Raw genomic sequence first — 23885 nt, forward strand, 5'->3', positions numbered from 1 at the left:
CGCTCACTGAAGCACATCTCACAAAACTTGCTACCTATATTCAGTTTAGCTGTATGTTGCCAACTTATAACCTCTGATCCTACAAGCTTTCTTTAATAGTATAGTAGCTAACTTTGAAATAGAAAATCTTCTGCATTATGCCTTGCAGTTGCACGGTAAACCGAGATTAAGAGTATAGCGTAGGAGCGACACAATCGCCCGTGTCGCTCCTGCACAGCACACACTCACACTAACCTGGAGGGGGATATTTAAAACATACAAGTGATATGAAAGGATTTTATTAGCAGGAGCTTTCAAAATACTTGTGTAAATCGTCTTCAGCTCACACTGCACACTAAGCTCGCTCCTGATCAACCGAGCACTTTATGTCCTTATGAGCACAAAAGATCTTGCTTCGAGTCTCTCGCATCATTTCAGTGTCAATGTTTAACTATACTCACAACCGCAATTAAAATTAAATACATTTATTGTGAAAATATTATTAGTTCCACTATTCTCCCTAACTTCCCAGTTCATCCGATCGGGCAGTAGTAAAGAACAAAATGTATCTTACATATTAAATATTAGCACGATCAAGTGATAGGGGCTGAAATATATCATTTGCTGTTTTACGTAACAGATTAGTAGATTACATTTACAGATGAGTAAATATGTCAATGACAACATGTACTTTTTCAGCATCCGGTCGGAGTTGGGCCTGCAGGAATGAACCTGTTTCTTACTGATCACGAAGTCAATGTTGGGACTGCAAGATCTAACCTGTTTCTTACTGATCGCGAAGTGATTGTTGCGACCGGATGGATTGATTGTCGGTCACCGGATTGTTATATGTTATATGTTATGCAAATGAATCCGTTTCTTGCGGATCACGAAGTGTGATGTAATCTCGTTATCATTTATACTTTCAATCTGTAATCTTCCGTAATCATTTCTATGAAATTGTCTTTAGTTATTTAGTACATATTATTTGTTTATGTACGAAATTGTTTTTAGCATTTATGACAGAATCATTTGAAAATTATTTACATGCAATTCAAATTGTAAAACTATCTCTACTTCAAGAATTATCTTTGTACATTGTACGACCGTCCACGTGAAAATTGTTAAAACGACATTTTTATCGGTTTTGTGGTAATTATACGTTGTGGTAATTATACGTTGTGTTCATTGCGAGCTATATTTTAATGGGCTGTATACTCTGTCGTGACAGATATTTTTTGATGCGATAAAAACTGACTAAAAAGAATACTATTAGCCTCCTTTGTGTGACCACGGGCTTTTTAGTTTCTTTATAATATACAAAGAATACTTGTATTTTTATGTAATCCTGTTGTAATTCAAATTGTATTTCAATCGTAGGATTTTTAAAATTTCTAATTTGTTATTGTACCACAATTCCTGTATTTCTGATTTCATCGTCTAAAAACTTCTTGGAATAGAAATAAACCCTCAAATAGAGACCAATCATCGCACACGATGTACGTGCACCCGGGGTTAAATACGACGCAATTGTCAGCACTGCGCGCGCGCACACGTACCATCTTATGTGTGCTGATCTGTATGTGCCTATCCTACTTGTGAAACAAGCGCGTCACGCAGTACGCGTAGGCACATGGCTATGTGAAACAATATAGTTCCCGGTAAACGGGAACTATAGTTAGAAATGCCAAATGCGCAGCTTCATCGAAATGCGCGGGCATTTCTGCAATTTATTATGTCGCAGCGCTTCACATAGCCATGTGTATACGCGTACGGCGGTCTTGACGATGGCAAGTGCTACGATGGCAAGTGCTCCCGATGGCAAATGCTACGAAGTAGCGCGCGCCGGGCCAGATCATTAATAATGGTCAAACGGCGGTCGCGCGCTACTGCAAGCGAGAGGGCTCTGGTCAGAGCAATCGCTTTTGAGATGTACTTGAGAGTATGCTGGGGGTTGGCTTTGCTATCTGTTTTGGAGAGGAATTATTAAGCCACCTTGACTTCCATTACATGGGCAGTCACCCTTCTTTCCACTCCATTCTTCTTCAACTAGGACTGTGTCTATTATTTAGCGCTTAAAGCAGTGGAATCAGAGGCAGCTCGTGGGAGCTGGCTGGTAGTTGTATCGGGTGTCCAATCGATGGACCCAGGGCCAGGGGGACTTGGGGGGCCGCCCCCTCCCTCAACTGCTGATGGCTATTCACCGATGACTGCATACAACACCTCAGCAGAAAGTTAATTAATTAATTAAATTATTCAAACGTATAAGGCAAGATTTCAAATATTTCATCGAAGCTAGAAATTGCAATGCACATTACATACTTGCACACGCTCATATGGCTGAGTCGTCCTAACGAGGATTGGACACCCTACAACATGATTTCACAAGGATCATGCATGCACTTACATTCGAATGTTTGAATAGAATAAAAAGCTTTTTATTGCGATTAGATATTTCCGTTCAATACTAATAATATTTCTATTTTCAAGCACCAGCCACTAGATAATAATTTTAGGGCGTCCACAGATGCCTGGACGCCCTTAATAGCCGCCTCTGTATAGCATGATAGTGCCCCCATTGAAAAAGCATCCCCCTGGCCTGTTGGTGCCCCTCAAAGTAGAAACGTCAAGTTGGACTTATTAGGTGATTTTAGAGAAAACGCCAGCAAAATGCACAGTTTTGCTAGTATTTTAGTCAAGTCTGTCAAAATTCTCCCACATCCAAACGATGATTAGCGCCCCCAGAGGTGGCGCCCCCTCCCAGCACAGCGGGGTCATTGTATTGAGGCCCTTCATTACGCCACTGAATGAAAGTCAACGAAAGCATGTAGTCTCCCATGTTAAACTTGAACTTGCACCTGGTTCGCTATCATATGACATATGAGTTAATTAGCTTCCATTCCTAGCATATCCATGGCATCATGCTGACTCTTGCTTAGCTCCTATTTAATGAAGATTGGTAATGCCAACACTATATAATTTTAATATAACCCCTTAGAGTTTTACTTGCTTTTGAAAAAGTAAAATACTCAGTTGAACTTAATTGAGGATCCCTGCCAAAAGATCAAGAAGCTTCTTAGGATACCCCCCAAGTACATCTACATTAAAGTGTACTGTAAATATAGTATTACAGGCACGGGGGGAAAAATTGAACCCCAGAAAAAAAATAAGCCCCCTAGTCCCCATGGTCGCCTGATAACTGGGCTGTGTTTATGACTGCAGTCTGTACCGTTTAAACGGTAGGCAATTGACTTCAGCCGTTAAATTATTAACAGGAAAATTGTTTTAATTTTGGTTGAGCGAATGTTTTATATCAGATGTTGATTTCTTAAAGATAGGTGTATATTTTTGCTATTATTTCTATGAAAGGGGAGGTACGGATAAAGTACCAAACCTTATTGTGTATATTTGGTTGATTGACTTCAGCATTTCGTAAATTATTCCCAAATCCCACTATACATGTACTTATTCCACGTCCATTCAATGTGGCAAGTACTGAGTTCGGTAGGGCCAGGGACTGGTAAGACATTTTGGCATTTACGTGAGTACTTGATTCTTTTCAGTCCCAGTTTATTGCTGTCCTACAAATTTCTTTAATGCCAAATGTCGTCTAAAACACCCTATTTCTCAAAATTTTTCCAGGGGGCTGTGCCCCTCTAGCCCCTGGGTTGGACGCGTTGGCTCGCTTTGCTCGCCAAGGGGGCCCCCTAAACAAAAATCCGGGCTACGTGCCTGTAGAACTGTACTATAATCTAATTCCAAAATAGTTGAGTCTCTGAATTCAGTCTTGTCTCTCGAAAATGATTTTAATCGTGGTTGTGCAATAAGATTAGTATCTAAGAATGATGACTCTACTTAGAGTTAGAAAACTTAAGTTAGAAAATTCTTGCAAAGAACTTGAATGGTTAGACACAAGGATGTCTTTCAGCATAGCAGAGGAAACTCTTGTTCTGATGTAGGATGAAGTATATGTTTTCCTTATCATAAACACCAAACATAACCACTACCATTTAATTGTGTTGAATAAGCAGCTGTTCATGGCTGGAAATGTTATTTCAATGTTATAAATTATATTTTCAATATGTACAGTTGGATGCAGATTTACAGTATATTCTTGTTAATAGTTATTGATATTTTCACCTTACAGGAATGTCGTCTGATAGTGAATCCAGTGATGATGACACTCAAAAGCTGGTGCAGGAGCGGAACAAGAAGGCCAAAAGTGGCGGATTTTATGCATTGGGACTGTCATCTAAAACTGTCAAAGCAGCTGTAAAGAAAGGATACAAAGTTCCAACACCAATACAAAGGAAAGCCATTCCTCTGCTTCTAGATAAACGTGATGTGGTTGCGATGGCAAGAACAGGATCTGGAAAGACTGCTGCATTTTTGCTTCCTATGATAGAACTTTTGAAGGAGCACAGTTCTATTGTTGGTTTTAGATGCCTTCTTTTGTCTCCAACAAGAGAACTTGCTATTCAATCCATGAAGTTTTGCAAGGAGTTTACCAAAGGAAGAAATCTGAGGATTGCCCTCATTCTGGGAGGTGAAAGTATGGCTGAACAATTTCAATCGCTTCATGACAATCCTGATATTGTGATAGCTACCCCTGGTAGATTAGTGCATGTCATTCATGAAATGAATCTCAAATTATCATCAGTTGAGGTTTTGATATGTGATGAAGCTGATCGATTGTTTGAAATGGGATTTGCTGAACAGCTTCGTGATATCTGCACCAGACTTCCAACAGAAAGACAAACCGCTCTTTTTAGTGCAACTCTTCCAAAAACTGTTGTTGAATTTGCTCGTGCAGGTTTAAAGGAACCCGTGCTGGTAAGACTTGATTTAGAATCTAAGCTTAATGATGGTCTTAAAACAGTCTATTTAAGAGTATCTGAAGATAATAAATGGGCAGCTCTTCTTCATCTGATAGAATTTACCATTAACATCAAAACTGAACAGACTGTTGTTTTCTTTCCTACAAAACATCACGTAGAATACTGTGTGGAACTTTTAAACAGCATAGACATTCCTTGTGCTCACATTTACAGTTCTTTGGATCAAACTGCTCGAAAGATAAATGCTGCAAAATTTTTCATGAAAAAGGTCAATGTCCTTCTGGTAACCGATGTTGCTGCACGTGGAATGGATGTTCCATTACTTGATAATGTAATCAATTTCAATTTTCCACCAAAACCCAAGCTCTATGTACACAGAGTTGGCAGAGTTGCTCGTGCTGGTAAGACAGGTACTGCATACTCTTTAATTGGTGGTGATGAAATTGGGTTTCTTTTTGATCTCTACCTGTTTCTTGGTAAAAATCTTTCAATTGTTACACCCACCAATCCTGGCTCAGATGACGACTCTTTTGGCATTATTCCGCAGCATCTTGTTGATACTCAAAATGAGCGTCTATCCAGTTTCCACAGGCTTAACTGTTTACTCCCTGCAGCATTGAAGGTCTGTCAAAATGGCTACAAGCATTATCTTCGATCCCGTGGTCACCCTGCCTCAGAGTCAATCACAAGAGCAAAAGAACTGACAACTTTGGCAGCTCACCAAGTGTTTCAAGCTGATCACACCACTGTCGAGAGAGATTCATTGCTCGACCAACTTCGTTTATACAGAGGAAAAACAACAATTTTCGAGGTGAATAAGGACAATAAGAATGAATTTCAAGATATCATGAAACGAAAGAGGAAAATGCATGATAAGTACAAGACTTCTGCTAAAGTTCCAAAACTCGAAAAGACCACCCGAACTCAATCTGACAATCCTCAGGAGTCCTCCACATCAGAATTAAGTTCAGTGTTTGTGGAAGTTGTGAAACCAACTATTGAGGATGATGCTTACATACCATATACGAGGCCTGGAAACCAAGATGCAGAAGATAGAGCTTTCAGTATTGGATTTAATCAGGATACTGCTGAAGCCAGTTTTGATATCATTGGAGATGACAGTGACATGATAAAGAAACAAAAGTCACTGGAAAAATGGGATGACAAAAAGAAGAGATTCTTGAAAGTGAGGGCTTTTGATAAGAATGAAAAGACTGTCAAAGCAGAAGATGGATCTAGAGTCAAAGCATCCTACAAAACTGGCAGGTACAAAGATTGGATGAGCAAGTCTAAGAAAACATCACTTGCTATCGGTGAAACAGAAGATTCTAATACTAGGGGAGTAAGTGTTAGAAAGAGAGGCTGGCATTATACTAAAGAAAAAACTGGAAAATCAGATTTGAAATCAGTTGACACAATCATAAAAGACAGAAAAGTCAAAGCTAAGAATAGAGCTCAACATTTCAATAACAAAAAAGGTGGTGTATCAAAAGGTGGTGGTGGTGGTGGATCAAAAGGTGGTGGTGGTGGTGGTGGTGGTGGTGGTGGTGGTGGTGGTGGAATGAAGTCAGGTAAATCTGGTGGTTTTAGAACAAAAGGAAATGTTAGTGGACCAAAAGGCACTGGTATGAAGTCTGGTAAACCTGGAGGTTTCAAATCAAAAGGTGCTGGTTTTAGTAAATCGAAGTTCAAGAAATGAGTTTTAGCAGGTATGATGAGTTCATGTTTTAAATGATTTAAATGTCAGCCCATTGAAGAATATTCACCATCAAATATATTCAAGATCGAAACAGTAAATTGACACTTGACAGGGACAATATATCATGCCATTGCACTTGCATAGTAGTGTTGAAGTTTTTGGAGATATGATTCATTGTGAAAATTATCATCAATTTTAATGACAGTGTACAAATTTTAATTTATTTCTGAGGACATGCCTCTTTTACTGCTTTTATTTAACATAATCAGTACAGTCCAGCCTCCATTGCACTTTAATTTACCAGGCATTGCTTTCTCACAAGAGGCCTGGTAAATGTAGGTTGTGTTGGACTGTAAAGTACTAACATATAAAGTATCGAGATTTGCTTATTAAAACAATTTATAATCAATGAAATTGGTATCGGTTATGAATTGGAAGTCTTCGATATTAAGACTAACAATGTTTATTGACCCAAATTCAATCCATCATCTATTCAGATAATGTAAAGTTTGTTGTCAGACAACGATTGGGGCATCACAGTTATGGGGGATTTTAGCAAGTCTATCTCCGGCCACGAGAGAGCAACTTTTGAGAAGACTCTTTGCTGTATGTTAAAAGAACTAGAAGGCTACAGCACCACAGTTGAGCTACGCAACGAAATTCAGATAACTGGGATGGTTGATCATATGGATGGTCACATGAACATTTCAATGTCAAATGTAACATATGAGAAGCCTCGTCAGCCACCAGCCCAGTTCTCCCACATCAAGATTCATGGTAAGCAAATCAGATTTGTTCACATACCTGATCAGATAAACATGCAAAAGGCTATTACTAAGCAGTTAGATCAAAATAGACATGATAGTAAAAAGTATGGAGTTAAAAAACGAGAGGGATATATTGAGAAAAAGAGAGTTGAGAGACAGAAAATAATGGATAAAGTTAAAAAGTCCTGAGTCATCAGTAACATTTTTCCTCAAGACTCTTCAGCTTGTTAGATCTTATCTTCTTACACTGAAATTTGGATCGTGTATCATGAATAAAATGTATTCTATTTATCTTTCTACTTTTCATTCGCAATTAATAATGGTCTTAACATTGAATTGACGAGTGATACTTCAAATCGTTACAAGCGTTTTTAATGTCTGCCTCATGAGAACGTTATAATACATCATGATACCTTGCACATTTCAGTTAAACTATTTTAGTTGTTTAAATATTATAGACGTAATCATCAGACATTTTTTGTTGTTGTAAAGACAGCAAATGATGTGGAAATTGTAAACGTTCGTAACACTAGTCACTCGTCAAAAGAGAGATGAATTGGAATAAATATTTATGATGTTATTTTGTATGTTGCATGAGAACTTTCAATCAATGATTGCTTAGTTATAGTTGACTGACTGTCTGTGAGTGCACAACTTCTTGCGTTCCATACAAAAGAAATGTTTGTTCATTTAAACAAATTTTTATTGATGTTTTTAAATAATATGTTGGTGTAAATCTCGATCGAAATATAATTTCAGATTAATAAAGAATATTTGTATGTCTTTGATTATATAACAAAACTTGCTCTTTTACCGTCTAAATCAAACACTCAGAATTCAGATATGATCTAGGAAATATATCAAAATTTTTAAAAATTCGACATTGAAAACTTACTCGACAGTCGACAAGTACATATAATTTGCATAATAACTATATCATAATTTTTAGGATTTACTCGTGAACTGGACCAGCTAGAGAATACATTTAGATGAGCTCAACGCAGCATGTTTGGTGATATAAAGTGAAGAACTATTCTCTCAGTTCAACAGATGTTTTCAAAATGTAACCCCTGATTAAAGTTGTACTAAGAACGGTAAACACTTGAATCAGTTTCAGAGATGTCTTCAAAATATAATGATCTAAAGACAGATATAAAGTGCTGGGAACGAATGTTCCAGCGCCAGCATCAGAGGAAGCCAAGTAAACTCGATATAAAGAATGCTCCAGCGGAGATACAGCAGTGTTACAAGGACTACATGGTTCTGAAGAAAGAAATGTCTGTGGAAACGGGGGGAGTAGATGTCTTTGGAGCTCATCTCAATAAGCCCAAGGTTACTGAAGTGATTGAAAAAGCTGAAAAGCGAGAGAATCTAGTGGCTGCCACACCTAATCTGAGGAAAAAGTTTGACATAAAGAAGTCTAAACATAAACAAGTTGCTGAAAGTGCTGTGGAAACTTCACTGATTAACAGTTTTGGGTTAGATTCATTTGTTTCAGAAACCACCAGTGCTCCCATTTTGCCAATCAAAACAAATTCTTTCTTCACTAAAAACAGTTCTGATATCTTGAAAAATCTAGAAAAGCAGGCTAGTGATTTGAGCTTTCACGAAGTTAGGTCAAAAAGATTATTACAGTCGCCTGAAAAAGAGAACATCGATCATCAGAATCAGGATGTTTCAGAGCATCAAAATCCAGACCTCAAAATTAGACCGCCTGACAAAGTTGCTGGCCCTGCGAGTGATAATAACACAAAGATAAAAGACAAATCATTCGATGTTTTTGAACTGTCGGAAGATAATCTTCACAATCATCCTACTACAAAGCTTAACAGCGTCTCTTCATCTGAAAGAATTGAGAGGCAGGGATGCCAATCTGATCCTCCAGTGGATTCCATCTTGTCTATAAATGAAGATCTACTCAACCAAGAACAGGTAGGAAATGGTTCAATCTAAGATTTGTTTCTAAAGACTAAATTATTTGTGCGTATATTTCGGTTAACATTTTTCTACTGGTCGTTTTTGTCTTAGTTTTATTTGCTATGTTATATTTCATGGTGACACTGAACTGTTAAAGAAATGATGAATTGTCAATTGTATTTCATAGGAAGCTTTGCAAAATAGTTCTACAATATCATCACAATTTCATTCAATTTCAGGCTCCTAAAAAGAGAAAAGTAGTTGCTGAAGAAGAAATTTCAACTCCCGATGAAGGAAACTTTGTACGACTCAATATGAAGAACAATAAATACAGACGTCCCGGTAAAGCCATGACTGGTGAAGCGTACAAGAGAAAGCAGTGGAAGTCACGTGGTCTATTCGGGAAAGGTCCTCCAAAAGATTGGAAGAACCCCAACAAAAAGCCGCCACCTCCAGCATGGGCTACCGGAGCAAAGAGCAAACCAGGAAAATGCTACAAGTGCGGAGAGGAGGGGCACTGGGCCAACAAATGTACAGGAAAGAAAGCTCCTGTAGTTACTGAACTGACACCGGAAGAAGCAGGTTAGTGAACTATAAGCATGCTAGCTTTAGAAATACGATTTGAATCTTTACTAATTATTCTGGCTTTTAAAACTTTGTTGAGATCAATTTATCGTCCTAGTTCTCTTCACTTCTAGAAAGTTCTGGACTTTATAATTTCTACTTATTAATCTACGTATTACCTCTTACATATTATTCACCGCACTGCATAGAACTTCATAAATTTAGAACCATACATTTTAGCTCCCTCAACAATGTCTTGCTGCATGTTAATAATATAATACTGTGACATTGAGTTGTTTAGTCCTGTGTAGTCAACCCTTGTAGTCAAAACGTTAAGATATTTGGGGCTTGGGCTGAAAACCCTTTACTTAATGAAATACCAATAATATTACTGGGTGTCCGTAATTTTTATGATAATATGTGAAATTAGATTGCTTCATTTTCAATTAAGACAGAAAACTTACGACATTACTATGCGTCTAAGGCTAAGATTTGGCACTACAGAGCGGTCCACTACAGAGAGAAAGAGAATTTCACGCCTGAATTGTGTGAAATATAATTATAGTACTCTGGGTATGGCCCACTGATCATCAAATATTTAGAGCTGAATTTTATTCAAAAGTAGTGATTTCTTGGGCGGACACCAAGTCATTACTGTAGTCTTACATTAGAGACATGTCTGACATAATTCATCACTTGGGCCCATTTCCTGTGTGATCATATTTCTGTATTACAGCGGAGAGAGAAGTACTAGACTTCTCAAGTCTCGAGCCAATGATACAAATGGGGAGTAAAAATGTGTCTCCTGATGAAGAGGTGCAGCCTTCAACAACTATTGCTCCTTGTAAACCACTTCTCGATGGATCGGAGACCGAGGAGTATGTTGAGAAACTACTGATGGACGGGCTGGACGATCTTGGTTATTCCTCTTTTAGACCTGGTCAGGTTAGAAATTATTCGCATGTTAAATTTAAATATAAACCGTGGGAAACCGTGTGCTTTTCTTCTATAATTCGAGATTTAAAGATTAGGTTTATTCAGATTAAGATATTTTTAGATTAAGGTCTATTCAATGCTTCTTGAACATCAGTATTAAAAGACTAAACCTTGGAGTGAAGTGCCTAAGTGTGTACTGTGAACCGTAATATGACGTGTTTAATAATACTTGCACTTCCTCCCCCCCCCCCCCCCAAACGGCCAGGTAGCGCAGTTGGTTAGAACGCCTGTCTTACAATCGTTAGGTTGCGAGTTCGAAACCCACTGACTGCCTGGTCGTGGGGTGAGCGTCGTCGACGTTCAGCTAAGGATCATGAGTGGTCTATGCAGCCCCCCGGTCTACTCAGCCGAATACTCGAGAAATCGGGTGTGAGGGTTAAATGAGGAGCTGCACATTGCAGCAAAGTCTCGGACGAAGAAAGTATGGTACACACTACCTTAACCGTCACTGGCCAAAAAGATCCTTCGGCTTCCTGTAATTGGCTGGTTGCACTTGTGTAACATTGTGGCTGTTGGAATACACCGAAGTAAAATAAGTGTCTAGATAAAATAATGACACGTCTCGAAAATTCTCAACTTGCCATGACTTGAATTACATCGTTATGTTTATTTTATTTGCTAACTTTGCAGAGAGAAGCAACGATCAGGATACTTCAAGGAAAGAGCACACTACTTGTACTCTCGACTGGTGGTGGAAAGTCTCTGGTTTATCAGCTCGCTGCTTATCTCTACTTCAAGGAACTTAATGTTATAACACTAGTTATTTCACCCCTCATTTCACTCATGGATGATCAGATACAATCGCTGCCAGCTAAATTACCCGGGAAATGTATCCACTCGCACATGGCGGCCAAACAGAAACAGACACTGAAAGAAGACATTGCAAACAGAAAAGTTCCTCTGTTACTGCTGAGTCCTGAGTCTCTGATGATGGGAAACTTCGGTAAGATAAGTATTTGATAATCGGGAGGTTTATCTGGCCGGAATTGATGATCAAGTTTATAAAAATGTTGTCCCTAGACGTGTTTGTAGTATACACCGTCTAGATAATGTCTTACTCGACGGCCATTACGTAATATGCAGTATATAATATGTCCTAATTAAACGGTACTTTTCGAGTTGATCCTATTGTAGTGTTTAGTAGGGACCAGTTATCTTATTTAAGGAACAATAAGTGTCGAAACATCGATTATTTTCATTCAGTTTTCACCAGTTATTTGCTTTGTTTCCTTTTGTTTGTTGAGAGCCGTGATACACGACAATGTTTAAAACTCGCGCTCGGCCTTACGAGATCCATGAGTTTATCTTAAAAACTAACTCTATTAACCTTACAGGGTCCCTCCCCAAAGAGATGCCCCCAATAGGGTTTGTGTGCATTGACGAGGCTCACTGCATGTCATCTTGGAGTGACAACTTCAGGCCCGCCTACCTCCGAGTGTGTGACACGTTGAGGTTGCGGTATCAGGTCAAGTGCTTCTTGGGACTCACTGCTACCTGCACTATTGCCAGCGCAAAGAACGTCTGCAAGTTCATTGGTGTAGATCCAGATGAGGGAGTGCTAAAGGGCCCAGTTTTAAGAGAAAATCTCTACCTCACTGCCTCTGCAGACCAGGACAGAGATCGGGCGCTGATCTCCTTGCTTGGGGGAGAGCGGTTTAAGGATCTGGGCTCGATAATAGTGTACTGTACGCGCCGCCAGCAGTGTGAGAGGATCGCTACACTTCTCCGGACATCCCTCCCTCCTTGGGCTCCTGATGAGGACGAACTGTGCAACAAGAAAAACAAGAGCAAACGTAAACGGGTAAATATCTAATCTTCCCAGTGTATAATATAGCATGTAAGGAAAACAAATAATTTGCTCTGTGTAAAATGGAGATGGAAAACCTAAAATGTCTGATCAGGTTGTCTCCCATAGAAATCACTGGAGAACACCACTGCAGAGAGCTACCACGCAGGCTTGACTCCTTCCCAGCGGTCTAGAGTACAGTACCACTTCATGGCGGGGACCCTGCGGTGTGTGTGCGCTACTGTTGCATTCGGTATGGGTCTTGACAAGGCCAACGTTAGGTGAGAGGTTTTCATTATTGGCGGCTAGCTTCTTTGCAAGATGAATTGTACCAGCTACTCAATGCACTATATTAGAATATGAAGGTAGGTACATTTTAACTGCTTTACTTTAAGTATTGGAATGAAAGGAAGTGTAGGAATGTAAAAAGCAATGTCCCCTCTAAATATTTACCATTCCTTAGGTCAGTAATACACTACAGCATGCCCAAGAGTTTTGAGAACTATGTTCAGGAGATTGGTCGTGCTGGAAGAGATGGGCGTCCAGCTCACTGCCACATATTCGTTGACAGTCTTGTAAGTATATAAATCTTATTCGCACAATGTTTTTTGTTCAATTTTAACTCTCGATTAAGATTTGAAGCGATCCCTAATTATCATATTACTCCAATTATAATATCACCTTACGGGAGCAGTCAGCTGTTAAAATGTTAAGTTAACTCTGTGCTATCCACAGGGAGGCGATCTAGCAGAGCTAAGTAAACACGCACACTCCAACACAGTCGATAGGTACAGTGTACAGCTCCTTCTCAAAAGCATATTCAAACCCTGCGCGTGTGCAACCCTCAACAAGATCAACAATCAGGTAACACTCTATCTTGTTAATTTAAGTGTTAAGTTGTGCCTTGTATTAGACAATGTTATTCTTGGCTAGCTTGAGGCGGAACACTTCTGATATACTTGCATTTGATTGGTCACCTAAACAAACTGATTGGCTCGAGTTGTTTAGGATGACCACATCTCTACTTCTTTTATCTCTACTTGAGAGATTATATTATTTAGTTGTGGATAATCATAGCTACCATGTTTTCAGAAAGATGAAAAGGACGGTGACAGTGAAAAGGAGACTCAGAAGTTTGACGTTTCTGCTGAGAGTGTACTTCCCACGACGGAAGGAAACGAAATTCCCAAAACGGACGAAGATGACGCTTTGTTCGATGAAGATGATGACATTGATTGGAAAGCTGTTGACAACTGCGTTAAGGAGATTAACAAATGTCCTGGTCACTCCGTCACGTTCCCTATCGGTAAGTGACGGAGAAGGTGTTGGATATTTGAAATTTGACCGGAAATTGGGATACACAATTATCTGTTATTATTACCATGTTTTCTTATTTTACAAATACTTTGATGTGCTGTCATTCTCACATTGCTACTTTTCAGCTCGACTAGTAACAGACGTGGACGTACCAGAGGAAAATATAGCGACAATGTTAACATATCTAGAGTTATCAACTACTCGCTCTTGGATCAAATTGAAGCAACCTGTTAACGCTACCTGCTTCATACAGTGTTATGGTGGTGCTGCTCATCTCACAGCACTTGCTAAGCATGTTTTTATCTTTATTTCTTCAATCTGGCTGATGCGATTCACCACCTTTTCCACTTCATTAACTCTGAAAAATTTCGTGGTGGTCACAGTTTAGTCTTTCATTGATTGGAGGGCGCGAAGTTTAAGTCTTATTGTGACATTATTTTTCCTCATCGAGGTTGCGCGATTTTAGCGCGCTTTTCAGCGCTCGCAGAGAAGTCACGTGGCTGTGGGAAATCAGAATTTTTTTCAAAGCTTTATTTATCCGATTATCCGTCATAGGAACTCAAATTTCATACTTCCGACCGGAAATACAACAATTCTAATTCAGGCAACAACTGTTTTGGCTGCAATGAATTTCTACCAAGATAAGGACAAGCCTTCGAACGAGATAGAATTCCCTTACATAGAACTTGCAGCCAAGATGGGATGGGATCCGTTTATTGCGAGGAGAGAACTGCGAGATCTTGATAAACGGGCTATCCCTGGATTTAAATTGGGAGTTTTAGTCGAGTTTAAAGACTTGAGTTTCCACGTTCATGCTCCTGGTGACCTCTCTGATGAGGAAATGGATGAAGTTAGTTATTTCAATATTAATTTTTAATCGTAGTATGTTTTAATCCTTAATACTGTGAAACTTTGAACTTTGGACAGTGTATTGCCAACTAATCGTAATCTAGTCGCTGACAAGTAAGTGCGAAACCTTAAGCTTCAGAATAGCCTATTCTCCTGTTTAGTTAATAAATTTCACACTTCCATATATATAAGTTCGGAATTTAGCCGGTCCGCTACCTTTTAGTGAGGTTATTAGGTCCGGAGTTTCGCTGTTTTCGATCAATTCCGTTGAAATTTGTGTTTCTGATAGGTTTCATGTCCGGGTGCCATACATTTTTCTTCATTTTGGAGGAAAATTTAGGTTACCTCTCCTCCAGTAGTCAAATTCATGGAAACGGACATTTTTAATCTAACGGTACTTTTTGCTACAGGTAACGGATTACTTATACAAACGAGTGATGGCTCAGAAAAATGCAGAAGTTCGAAGACTTAGAGAACTCCACTTCTCTCTACTCGACGTGTCATCGTCTACTCACTACGATGCAGCACACGAGGTAAGAGAAGTGATTGTGAACTAGACGCTGATTAATAGTTTATTATTATCATAACCCTTACCTGAAAGGTGAAAAGGCTGTCTGTGGGAGAGGGCTGGGTTGTGTGATATAATAGGTATGATTCTGCAAAAGATTTACTGTAATTTCCAAAAATGACCTCCATAGGCTGCACTGACCAAATATGGTATTGTTTGATCCTTCCTTCAGACAGCTATTCAGTCGACTGATGTAGTCACATATACGTGATGTCAGAAGTAGATTGTTGGCTAGTTTCCTCATAGAAATTAATTCGGCGAGCTTTAAAAACTTTAACTCGATAAAATTATCATTGAATCAAGCCAATAGTGATAATGGAAATCTAGTGTCCACTCCCTAAGTATTGCGGACACAATGATTGTGTGAGTTATAAAATAATGCACTTCGTTGACGCACCTCTTTCATATGATCACTGTTGTATTATCTAAAGATATTATCTATTCTAGACAAGCATACTAACAGGTAGACAAAGAGAAAGACCAGGAATTAAAGAAGAAAATACTGCATTACTTCACCGAATCAGAAGAAGCAGTAGACGGAGACTGGGAGTTTACCCCTCCTGACCTACCTCCCGCTCATATCCTATCTGTCGTTCAGCGAGACATCAGAACTTTCATCCACAAATACCACGAGTTACCCCTGACTGGCCGAGTAATTGCTCGAATATTCCAGGGAATTACCAGTCCCAATTATCCGGCTACAACGTGGGGCCGGATAAAGCAGTTTTGGAGGAGACACATTGATGTTGATTTCGATTGGATGGTCCGTTGTGCGACTGAGGATATTGCGAAAAACCGATTTTAACTTGAACGTCTTATCTCTGGATCATTATATGATTATCACTAACCTTGTCTCACAGCAGGATATTTTGTAAATTTAAAAAAATTTCTTAATTTATTTTATGAAAGTTGCTTTAACAGATATTATCAGCAACTTTTATGAATTTTTATCAATTCTATGACATTTGACATTAAGTTTTTAACAATAAATTATATTTAACGTTTGAATACATCCTAATTCAACTATTTATTTCACTCAAACTGATTATTTTTTAGATTAGTCTGGATTCATCCAATACTTCAACTTTTGCTGCCGATACTCTGCATTTCTGATCATAACTGTATTGATTGTTTGACTAACCCCAGAACTATTTTAGCTAAATAACATCATGGGTCACGACAACGTATGGTTCTCCCACCCCAGGAAGTACGGGCCCGGCTCAAGAAAGTGCAGAGTATGTGCTAACCATCATGGTCTGATCAGAAAGTACTCCCTGGACATGTGCAGACAGTGTTTCCAACAATACTCAAAGGCTATTGGTTTCCAGAAACTGAGATAGAAAAGAAGGAAGATGTTTCAAATCAGGATAATTTATTGAACTTATTTTAATTCACCTCGTTTACCTGAGTATGAAGATTGTAGTTGGGGCTTCTTGGGGATACTCTATTCATTTTTCGTCTCCAAGAATTAACCAGTAGGTATGCTAGCTAGTATCTTTCGTTCCATTCGGCAAGTTAGCTTCTTCTATTTTTGTCATGACATTTTAAAGACCTTACTCGCTTCGAAGCATAAATCATTTATGGAATTTAGAGATCAATACAATTTTTAGATATAAATAGGGACAAATAAATAAGGCATATAACAAGGTAATGTTGCTCTAATTATGATCATTTTGATTAAAGATACTACTGAGGATGCTATAACTTTTAAACCAGTAAGTTCAGCTTTTTTATTAAAATTGTCGAACCACTCTCCCTGTAAAGCTTCATATAAGGTATTTGAAAGATTTAATATTCTTCTGGGGATTAATTTTCCGTCTCGCCAAGAATTAAACAGAAGACATGCTGGCTACTATCTTTCGTTCCAGCGAGGTTGTTCTTTTGGTTCTAATAGGAAAACTAAGAACTGACATTTCCAGGCTAAGTTGTAACCATGAATCATGAGATAATTTGTAAAATACTTCCTCTCCGTCTACCGGGCAATACTCATGACTTTTTAAACACTCTTAACCCGCTTCGAAGCATAAATCATTTATGGCTTTTAGAGGTCGCTAATTTTGTAACCAAGACATATAATATAGATAATGTTGATTTAATTATGATGATTCTGATTAAAGATACTTCGCTTCCACTAAGGATGCCATGCCATAACTTTTTAACCAGTCAGCCCAGCAGCTGTAGAGCTCCATATAAATATAAGGTATTTGAAAGATTTAATATTCTTCGAGTAAAACGTAACTGCCAAAATTAAAGATTTGTTAGTAAAATGCCAGGGAATAAATTGTTTTCTTAATGCACTACTCGAACCAGACCCTATCTCACTTTTTGATAGATTCAATTCCCTAGAATCATGAAACTATTCTCAATCATAAAATATAAGACACTGTAAACTGATACAACGTATCCCCCGTCCCTGGAATTCATTTGATGTGAGAGGTACAGTTGAGTGGGAATTTGCAAACCGTGATTATCATCGTGTGTGGTATAAATACTTGACTTAATTTCCTGATGATGAAATGATGAAAGCAAGCTTTTAAATTCGGGATAGCCTGTGGCAGGCAACGCCCGATTCTAATGCTTCTACAGACCTACACAAGTGCAAGTAAGTAGGTAAATATTTCATGCTAGGCATGTGGCACCCATTACTTTCCTATATCGACATTAATTTTAAACTATCGTCATTCATTGCACAAACCCTGCAGAATATTATTGCAAAATTCTGGAGGCGCCTCCGGAGCAGTAGTTATAAGATCCCTCCTGGCAAGCCAGGGGCGTGCCATCCCTAATATGCATAGAAGGAGGGGCCGCAGACTCTAGGCGTCTCGGTCTGCGTGATCCTCACAGATGGTGACAGATCATGGACATATGATTTATCATACTGTATAGACATACTACGGTCATTCCGTCAACAACCAACAGAATATTACCAATACTGTAATATTTTGTTCTGAAAATTTGTTTGACTAACCCCAGAACTATTTTAGCTAAATAACATCATGGGTCACGACAACGTATGGTTCTCCCACCCCAGGAAGTACGGGCCCGGCTCAAGAAAGTGCAGAGTATGTGCTAACCATCATGGTCTGATCAGAAAGTACTCCCTGGACATGTGCAGACAGTGTTTCCAACAATACTCAAAGGCTATTGGTTTCCAGAAACTGAGATAGAAAAGAAGGAAGATGTTTCAAATCTGACAGGATAATTTATTGAACTTATTTTAATTCACCTCGTTTACCTGAGTATGAAGATTGTAGTTGGGGCATCTTGGGGATACTCTATTAATTTTTCGTCTCCAAGAATTAACCAGTAGGTATGCTAGCTAGTATCTTTCGTTCCATTCGGCAAGTTGGCTTCTTCTATCGTTGTCATGACATTTTAAAGACCTTACTCGCTTCGAAGCATAAATCATTTATGGAATTTAGAGATCAATACAATTTTAAGATATAAATAGGGACAAATAAATAAGACATATAACAAGGTAATGTTGCTCTAATTATGATCATTTTGATTAAAGATACTACTGAGGATGCTATAACTTTTAAACCAGTAAGTTCAGCTTTTTTATTAAAATTGTCAAACCACTCTCCCTGCGGTAAAGCTTCATATAAGGTATTTGAAAGATATAATATTCTTCTGGGGATTAATTTTCAGTCTCGCCAAGAATTAAACAGAAGACATGCTGGCTACTATCTTTCGTTCCAGCAAGGTTGTTCTTTTGGTTCTAATAGGAAAACTAAGAACTGACATTTCCAGGCTAAGTTGTGACCATGAATCATGAGATAATTTGTAAAATACTTCCTCTCCGTCTACCGGACACTACTCATGACTTTTTAAACACTCTTAACCCGCTTCGAAGCATAAATCATTTATGGCATTTAGAGGTCGCTAATTTTTTAACCAAGACATAATATAGATAATGTTGCTTTAATTATGATGATTCTGATTAAAGATACTTCGCTTCCACTAAGGATGCCATGCCATAACGTTTTAACTAGTCAGCCCAGCAGCTGTAGAGCTCCATATAAATATAAGGTATTTGAAAGATTTAATATTCTTCGAGTAAAACTTAACTGCCAAAATTAAAAATTTGTTAGTAAAATGATAGTGAATAAATTGTTTTCTTAATGCACTACTCGAACCAGACCCTATCTCACTTTTTGATAGATTCATTTCCCTAGAATCATGAAACTATTCTACATCATAAAATATAAGACACTGTAAACTGATACAACGTATCCCCCGTCCCTGGAATTCATTTGATGTGAGAGGTACAGTTGAGTGGGAATTTGCAAACCGTGATTATCAACGTGTGTGGTATAAATACTTAATTTCCTATATCGACATTAATTTTGAACTATCGTCATTCATTGCACAAACCCTGCAGAATATTATTGCAAAATTCTGGAGGCGCCTCCGGAGCAGTAGTTATAAGATCCCTCCTGGCAAGCCAGGGGCGTGCCATCCCTAATATGCATAGAAGGAGGGGCCGCAGACTCTGGGCGGCTCGGTCTGCGCGATCCTCACAGATGGTGACAGATCATACATATAATATGATTTATCATACTGTATAGACATACTACGGTCATTCCGTCAACAACCAACAGAATATTACTAATACTGTAATATTTTGTTCTGAAAATTTGTTTGACTAACCCCAGAACTATTTTAGCTAAATAACATCATGGGTCACGACAACGTATGGTTCTCCCACCCCAGGAAGTACGGGCCCGGCTCAAGGAAGTGCAGAGTATGTGCTAACCATCATGGTCTGATCAGAAAGTACTCCCTGGACATGTGCAGACAGTGTTTCCAACAATACTCAAAGGCTATTGGTTTCCAGAAACTGAGATAGATAACCTCCTGAGAAGAAAAATTGCTCCCTTGCTTTAGATTTTTAATTCTATTTATACTCTTGTTTTATTAATCTTAATAGTTAATAGTGTACTTTAGATTACTGAGATTTACCAATATTTTAACAATACAACATGATTTAAAATTATATTAGAAAACATTTTTCTTATCAAAGTCCCCTAAACAAAAGTTCACAATCTTTGAAAATATCCAAAATCATACTAATGATTCTAGTAACTAATCGGGCAACTGTATCTTAGCGGTTATGGTGGGGTGTTGTTGCTCTAAAGAAGTCAGAGTAAAGATTGTGTTTGGGTACTCTGCCTTTTCAACTCTGATGCATGTATCCGCAGCACTCGTCTTTGGAGTAAAGTTCCAATTATACACGGTAAGGGTCTTTATATCGAGATAGTTTAGATAGGTGACTTCTATACTTTCTTTAAACAGGATGTAATAGCATATTATGGCTTTAAAAAAACATAAACTTAAAACTGTTCAATCATGCTTACTTTTTCATAAGTTCGGCAGACAATTCACAAACTTGAGTGCTCAAGACGTGTACCTCCTATTTCAGGTAGCAATGTGGGCAGCAATAGGAGGACTGTACGCCCTCTCAGTAGCCACTCTACACGGTCTAGCCATCCGCCAATCACTCCGTCCTAATCCCAACTCTATAGTTATCCAGCTGCTCCCTGCCATCTTACTAAGCGCTGTACTGGGAATGATATTCTCTCTGGGGGTTACTGTGTATGGCCTTGCTAAAGCCATTTCCTTAAAAGAGGGTGAGTGGAAAATGATAGTGGTAGCGTTTCTGAAACTCATTTGGGTAACATAGATGTTATGAAAACGTAATTAGATATAAATAAAATATATATCTCTACTTTTTAGGTCTATCAGTTAGTATTTAAATAAAATGTTTACAATTATTAATTTCATGTTGCATTTTCTCTCCCCAGATTTAGTCATATCGTCACACTACATTCTCGGTGTGTGGGGATTTCTGTGCTTTAAGTGGTCCTACTACCTCTTCCAGCAGTCCCGTCGCTACACCAGATCTTACCACCTTGATACTGAAGATGCAGCTCCTTTCGTTATTCAGGAGGTCCTCCCCGAACAAGAGGACATGAGATGAGATGATCCAATTTCGGTCAATTAAATATTGAACTAAATTAGTACTGATAGTATAAGTATAGGCTATGAAGTTTCTTAAAATTGGACTGAAATGCAGTATGTCTATTCCGTCCAGGTATATACTTATGATTTCTGGTGTTGCATTTTGTTGTTTTCTATCATTGGTAGCTTGTTCTTTAGCTTTCAATCATGTTTTATTTGTTTTGCAATTTAATAGGATAATCATTTTTCACGGCATGGTTTTTGAACTAATTCCATGACATGTTTTTTAGTGTTTTTGGTATTTAATGTATTTAATTTTAAGTAACTTAATTAAGTTAGTAACTTATCTACCGACTTTATCATGCATTCGATTATTCTTAATAACTTAATAAGGAGACACGGTTGATCAACAATATTTTACGATTATATTAATCCTTCAAAATGTAAAGGGATGGTGTTTATATCTCGGGAATTCTGGAATTTTAGAATTCAATTTAACATACTAAAATTATCTAACTAATCGCTGAAATTGTTTCCTACAAGTATTTTCCTGGAGACAGTGTTTTCCTAGACAGTTTGTATGTGTTTGTACGTTTTTTGATTAAAAAAATTTTAGCCGGCCAATGTGGACCGAATTTTTATTTGTATTGTCAGAAATGGATTTGTTTGTTCTTTTAGATGACCAATATTTTGATCAAGGAAAATTAAGGCATATAATCTGCTCTTTGGGCCGTGAAACCTTGTGCTACAAGGGAATACATATTATATAACTGTGTCGATACTAAGCTATCTTTCTTGTCAATTTGTATAGCAAGTAATCTACTGTGAATTTTATGTTGTGCAATTTATCCATTTGTCTCGCTAGAGTCACGTATTTTCTTGATTTTCAAAGAGTTTCAAAAGTTTGAAAATTCGGCACACAAATCAGTTAAATTAATTTCATGACGATTACCAGTCGATTATAACCTCAATCAAGTTTTGCCTTACACCTTCCCCCACATTTAGCAAGACATAAAGATGGTCCTCAACAGAGTCACCTACAGACGTCGTCTGTCTTACAACACCAAGAGTAACAAAACTAGACTCAACAAAACACCCGGTAAGTTGTTATTTTCTTTCCATGGTTACTGGTTACCATGGCTACTGAGTACTGGTAACCATGGTTAGTGGCTACTTCTAATTATCTTCCTTCTGCTCGCTATCTCTGTATTTACCACAGTACAGTAAAACTGCTAATAAAGACTGCGTATTTGTGCAGCGGTGCAGCACTCCAAATGAATATCTTGCATCCAATTCCCCTTTTAATCAATCTGAAATGAAATGTTTATTGAATTGCACAACCCTGTCTATTTTCTGAATGTAATGGTCGTCGTCTAGTCAGATTCATATTGTCACAAACTTTGGTGTCACATGTCGAGCTATCACCACACCTTAACTTCCAGGGTGGTCCGTGTTATTTGCCATTTTAATGAAATTGCACTAATATAAGATTATAATATGATTGTCATGGTAAAATTAGTTTAACTTCCATCCTCACAACCTTCAACCATATACAATGTGTGGATTCAAACTATTGATGTGAATTCTGGTGGTTTAATTGCATGTGCCAACTTTAAGGTAAGCAAATATGCCTCACCTCCCCATTCCGCATCTTTATAAAACTAGGTCATTATTAATCTGAACCTCCATTCGCTCCACTAAATATGAAAGTGCAACAGTCGACTTGTATTAATGATTAAAAGTTGCTGTGAGATTTAAACATCTAAACAAATTGACGTCAGCACGATTAAATGGAATTTCAAGAATGTAGACGCTAATGAAATTTACCTACGTAATTTGAACTCAATATAGGGGAGGGGTTAGGGAAGGGCGGGCGATTTATTTGAAATATATTCCTAAAATAATATAATTTGTTCGACAGGTGGAAAACTTGTGGTGTATTATGCCGCTAAGAAGACCAATCTGGCGAAATGTGGAGACTGTAAGACCGCGCTGAGGGGTATTCCTGCTGTGCGACCTAAGAAGTTGGCTAGTCTCTCTAGGAGAATCAAAAATGTTTCCAGAATTTACGGAGGTAAGAAATCAGTTTGAAACTAGATCTTGATTTTAACCATGAACATTAGTCATTTTTGTACTCAAAAGCATGATCACTCTAAATTAAAGTTCTAATTTATACAACGAAAGTGCCTAAAAATACATGACGGACTAATATGATTTTAGTTTTGTTAAAGACTTCCTCCATCAGGAACTAAATGTGGTCGATGTGTAAGGAGCAGGATTGTACGAGCATTCCTTATTGAAGAACAGAAAATCGTGGCTAGGGTACTCAAAGCTCAGGCTGGAAAGAAATAACTTCATTGACTAAATGACTAGAATTTTATTTGGGTATTTAATTAAGGGGTTTCGTATTTATAAGACTTGTTAGCAGTGTCACTGATAGGATACTTTTAATTTATTACCGAACTTTGTCTTTTTCTTCGTGTTCGTGCTTTCCGCCGATTATTTATCCAAGTGCACCAAAAGCAAAATAAAAGAAAAAAATACAATTTGCATATAACATCGCAATAATTATCATAAATTAAAATACTAACTGAACTTCTATTCACTCTCTCAATAAATTTACATGACTCTCAAACCAATT

The 23885-nt window shown here is 38.0% G+C and overlaps 4 protein-coding genes across 4 annotated transcripts; all 4 read left to right on the forward strand.

Annotated features, from left to right (window-relative positions):
* The first annotated feature begins 458 nt into the window (after positions 1–458).
* LOC134811356 (large ribosomal subunit protein eL34-like) lies at positions 459–23707 on the forward strand. The gene is made up of 4 exons (XM_063818147.1): positions 459–470; positions 22248–22343; positions 23166–23318; positions 23490–23707. Exons 2-4 carry the CDS (start codon positions 22262–22264, stop codon positions 23594–23596), a joined length of 342 nt encoding a protein of 113 aa, XP_063674217.1. The 5' UTR covers positions 459–470; positions 22248–22261; the 3' UTR covers positions 23597–23707.
* LOC134811715 (ATP-dependent RNA helicase DDX54-like) lies at positions 4129–6749 on the forward strand. The gene has a single exon (XM_063818745.1). The coding sequence runs from the start codon at positions 4129–4131 to the stop codon at positions 6514–6516; it is 2388 nt and encodes a 795-aa protein (XP_063674815.1). The 3' UTR covers positions 6517–6749.
* LOC134811716 (ATP-dependent DNA helicase Q4-like) lies at positions 8214–16670 on the forward strand. The gene is made up of 13 exons (XM_063818747.1): positions 8214–9215; positions 9440–9782; positions 10501–10709; positions 11391–11703; positions 12095–12561; positions 12676–12827; positions 13010–13121; positions 13282–13410; positions 13639–13852; positions 13989–14158; positions 14468–14713; positions 15123–15245; positions 15744–16670. Exons 1-13 carry the CDS (start codon positions 8403–8405, stop codon positions 16083–16085), a joined length of 3633 nt encoding a protein of 1210 aa, XP_063674817.1. The 5' UTR covers positions 8214–8402; the 3' UTR covers positions 16086–16670.
* Positions 20389–22109, forward strand: LOC134811014 (heme transporter hrg1-A-like). Its single transcript, XM_063817721.1, has 3 exons — positions 20389–20519; positions 20706–20913; positions 21088–22109. Exons 1-3 carry the CDS (start codon positions 20397–20399, stop codon positions 21261–21263), a joined length of 507 nt encoding a protein of 168 aa, XP_063673791.1. The 5' UTR covers positions 20389–20396; the 3' UTR covers positions 21264–22109.
* Positions 23708–23885: the final 178 nt, after the last annotated feature.

Source organism: Bolinopsis microptera, chromosome 2 (genome assembly GCF_026151205.1).
Source record: "Bolinopsis microptera isolate Bmic1 chromosome 2, MBARI_Bmic_1.0, whole genome shotgun sequence".
NCBI lineage: Eukaryota > Metazoa > Ctenophora > Tentaculata > Lobata > Bolinopsidae > Bolinopsis > Bolinopsis microptera.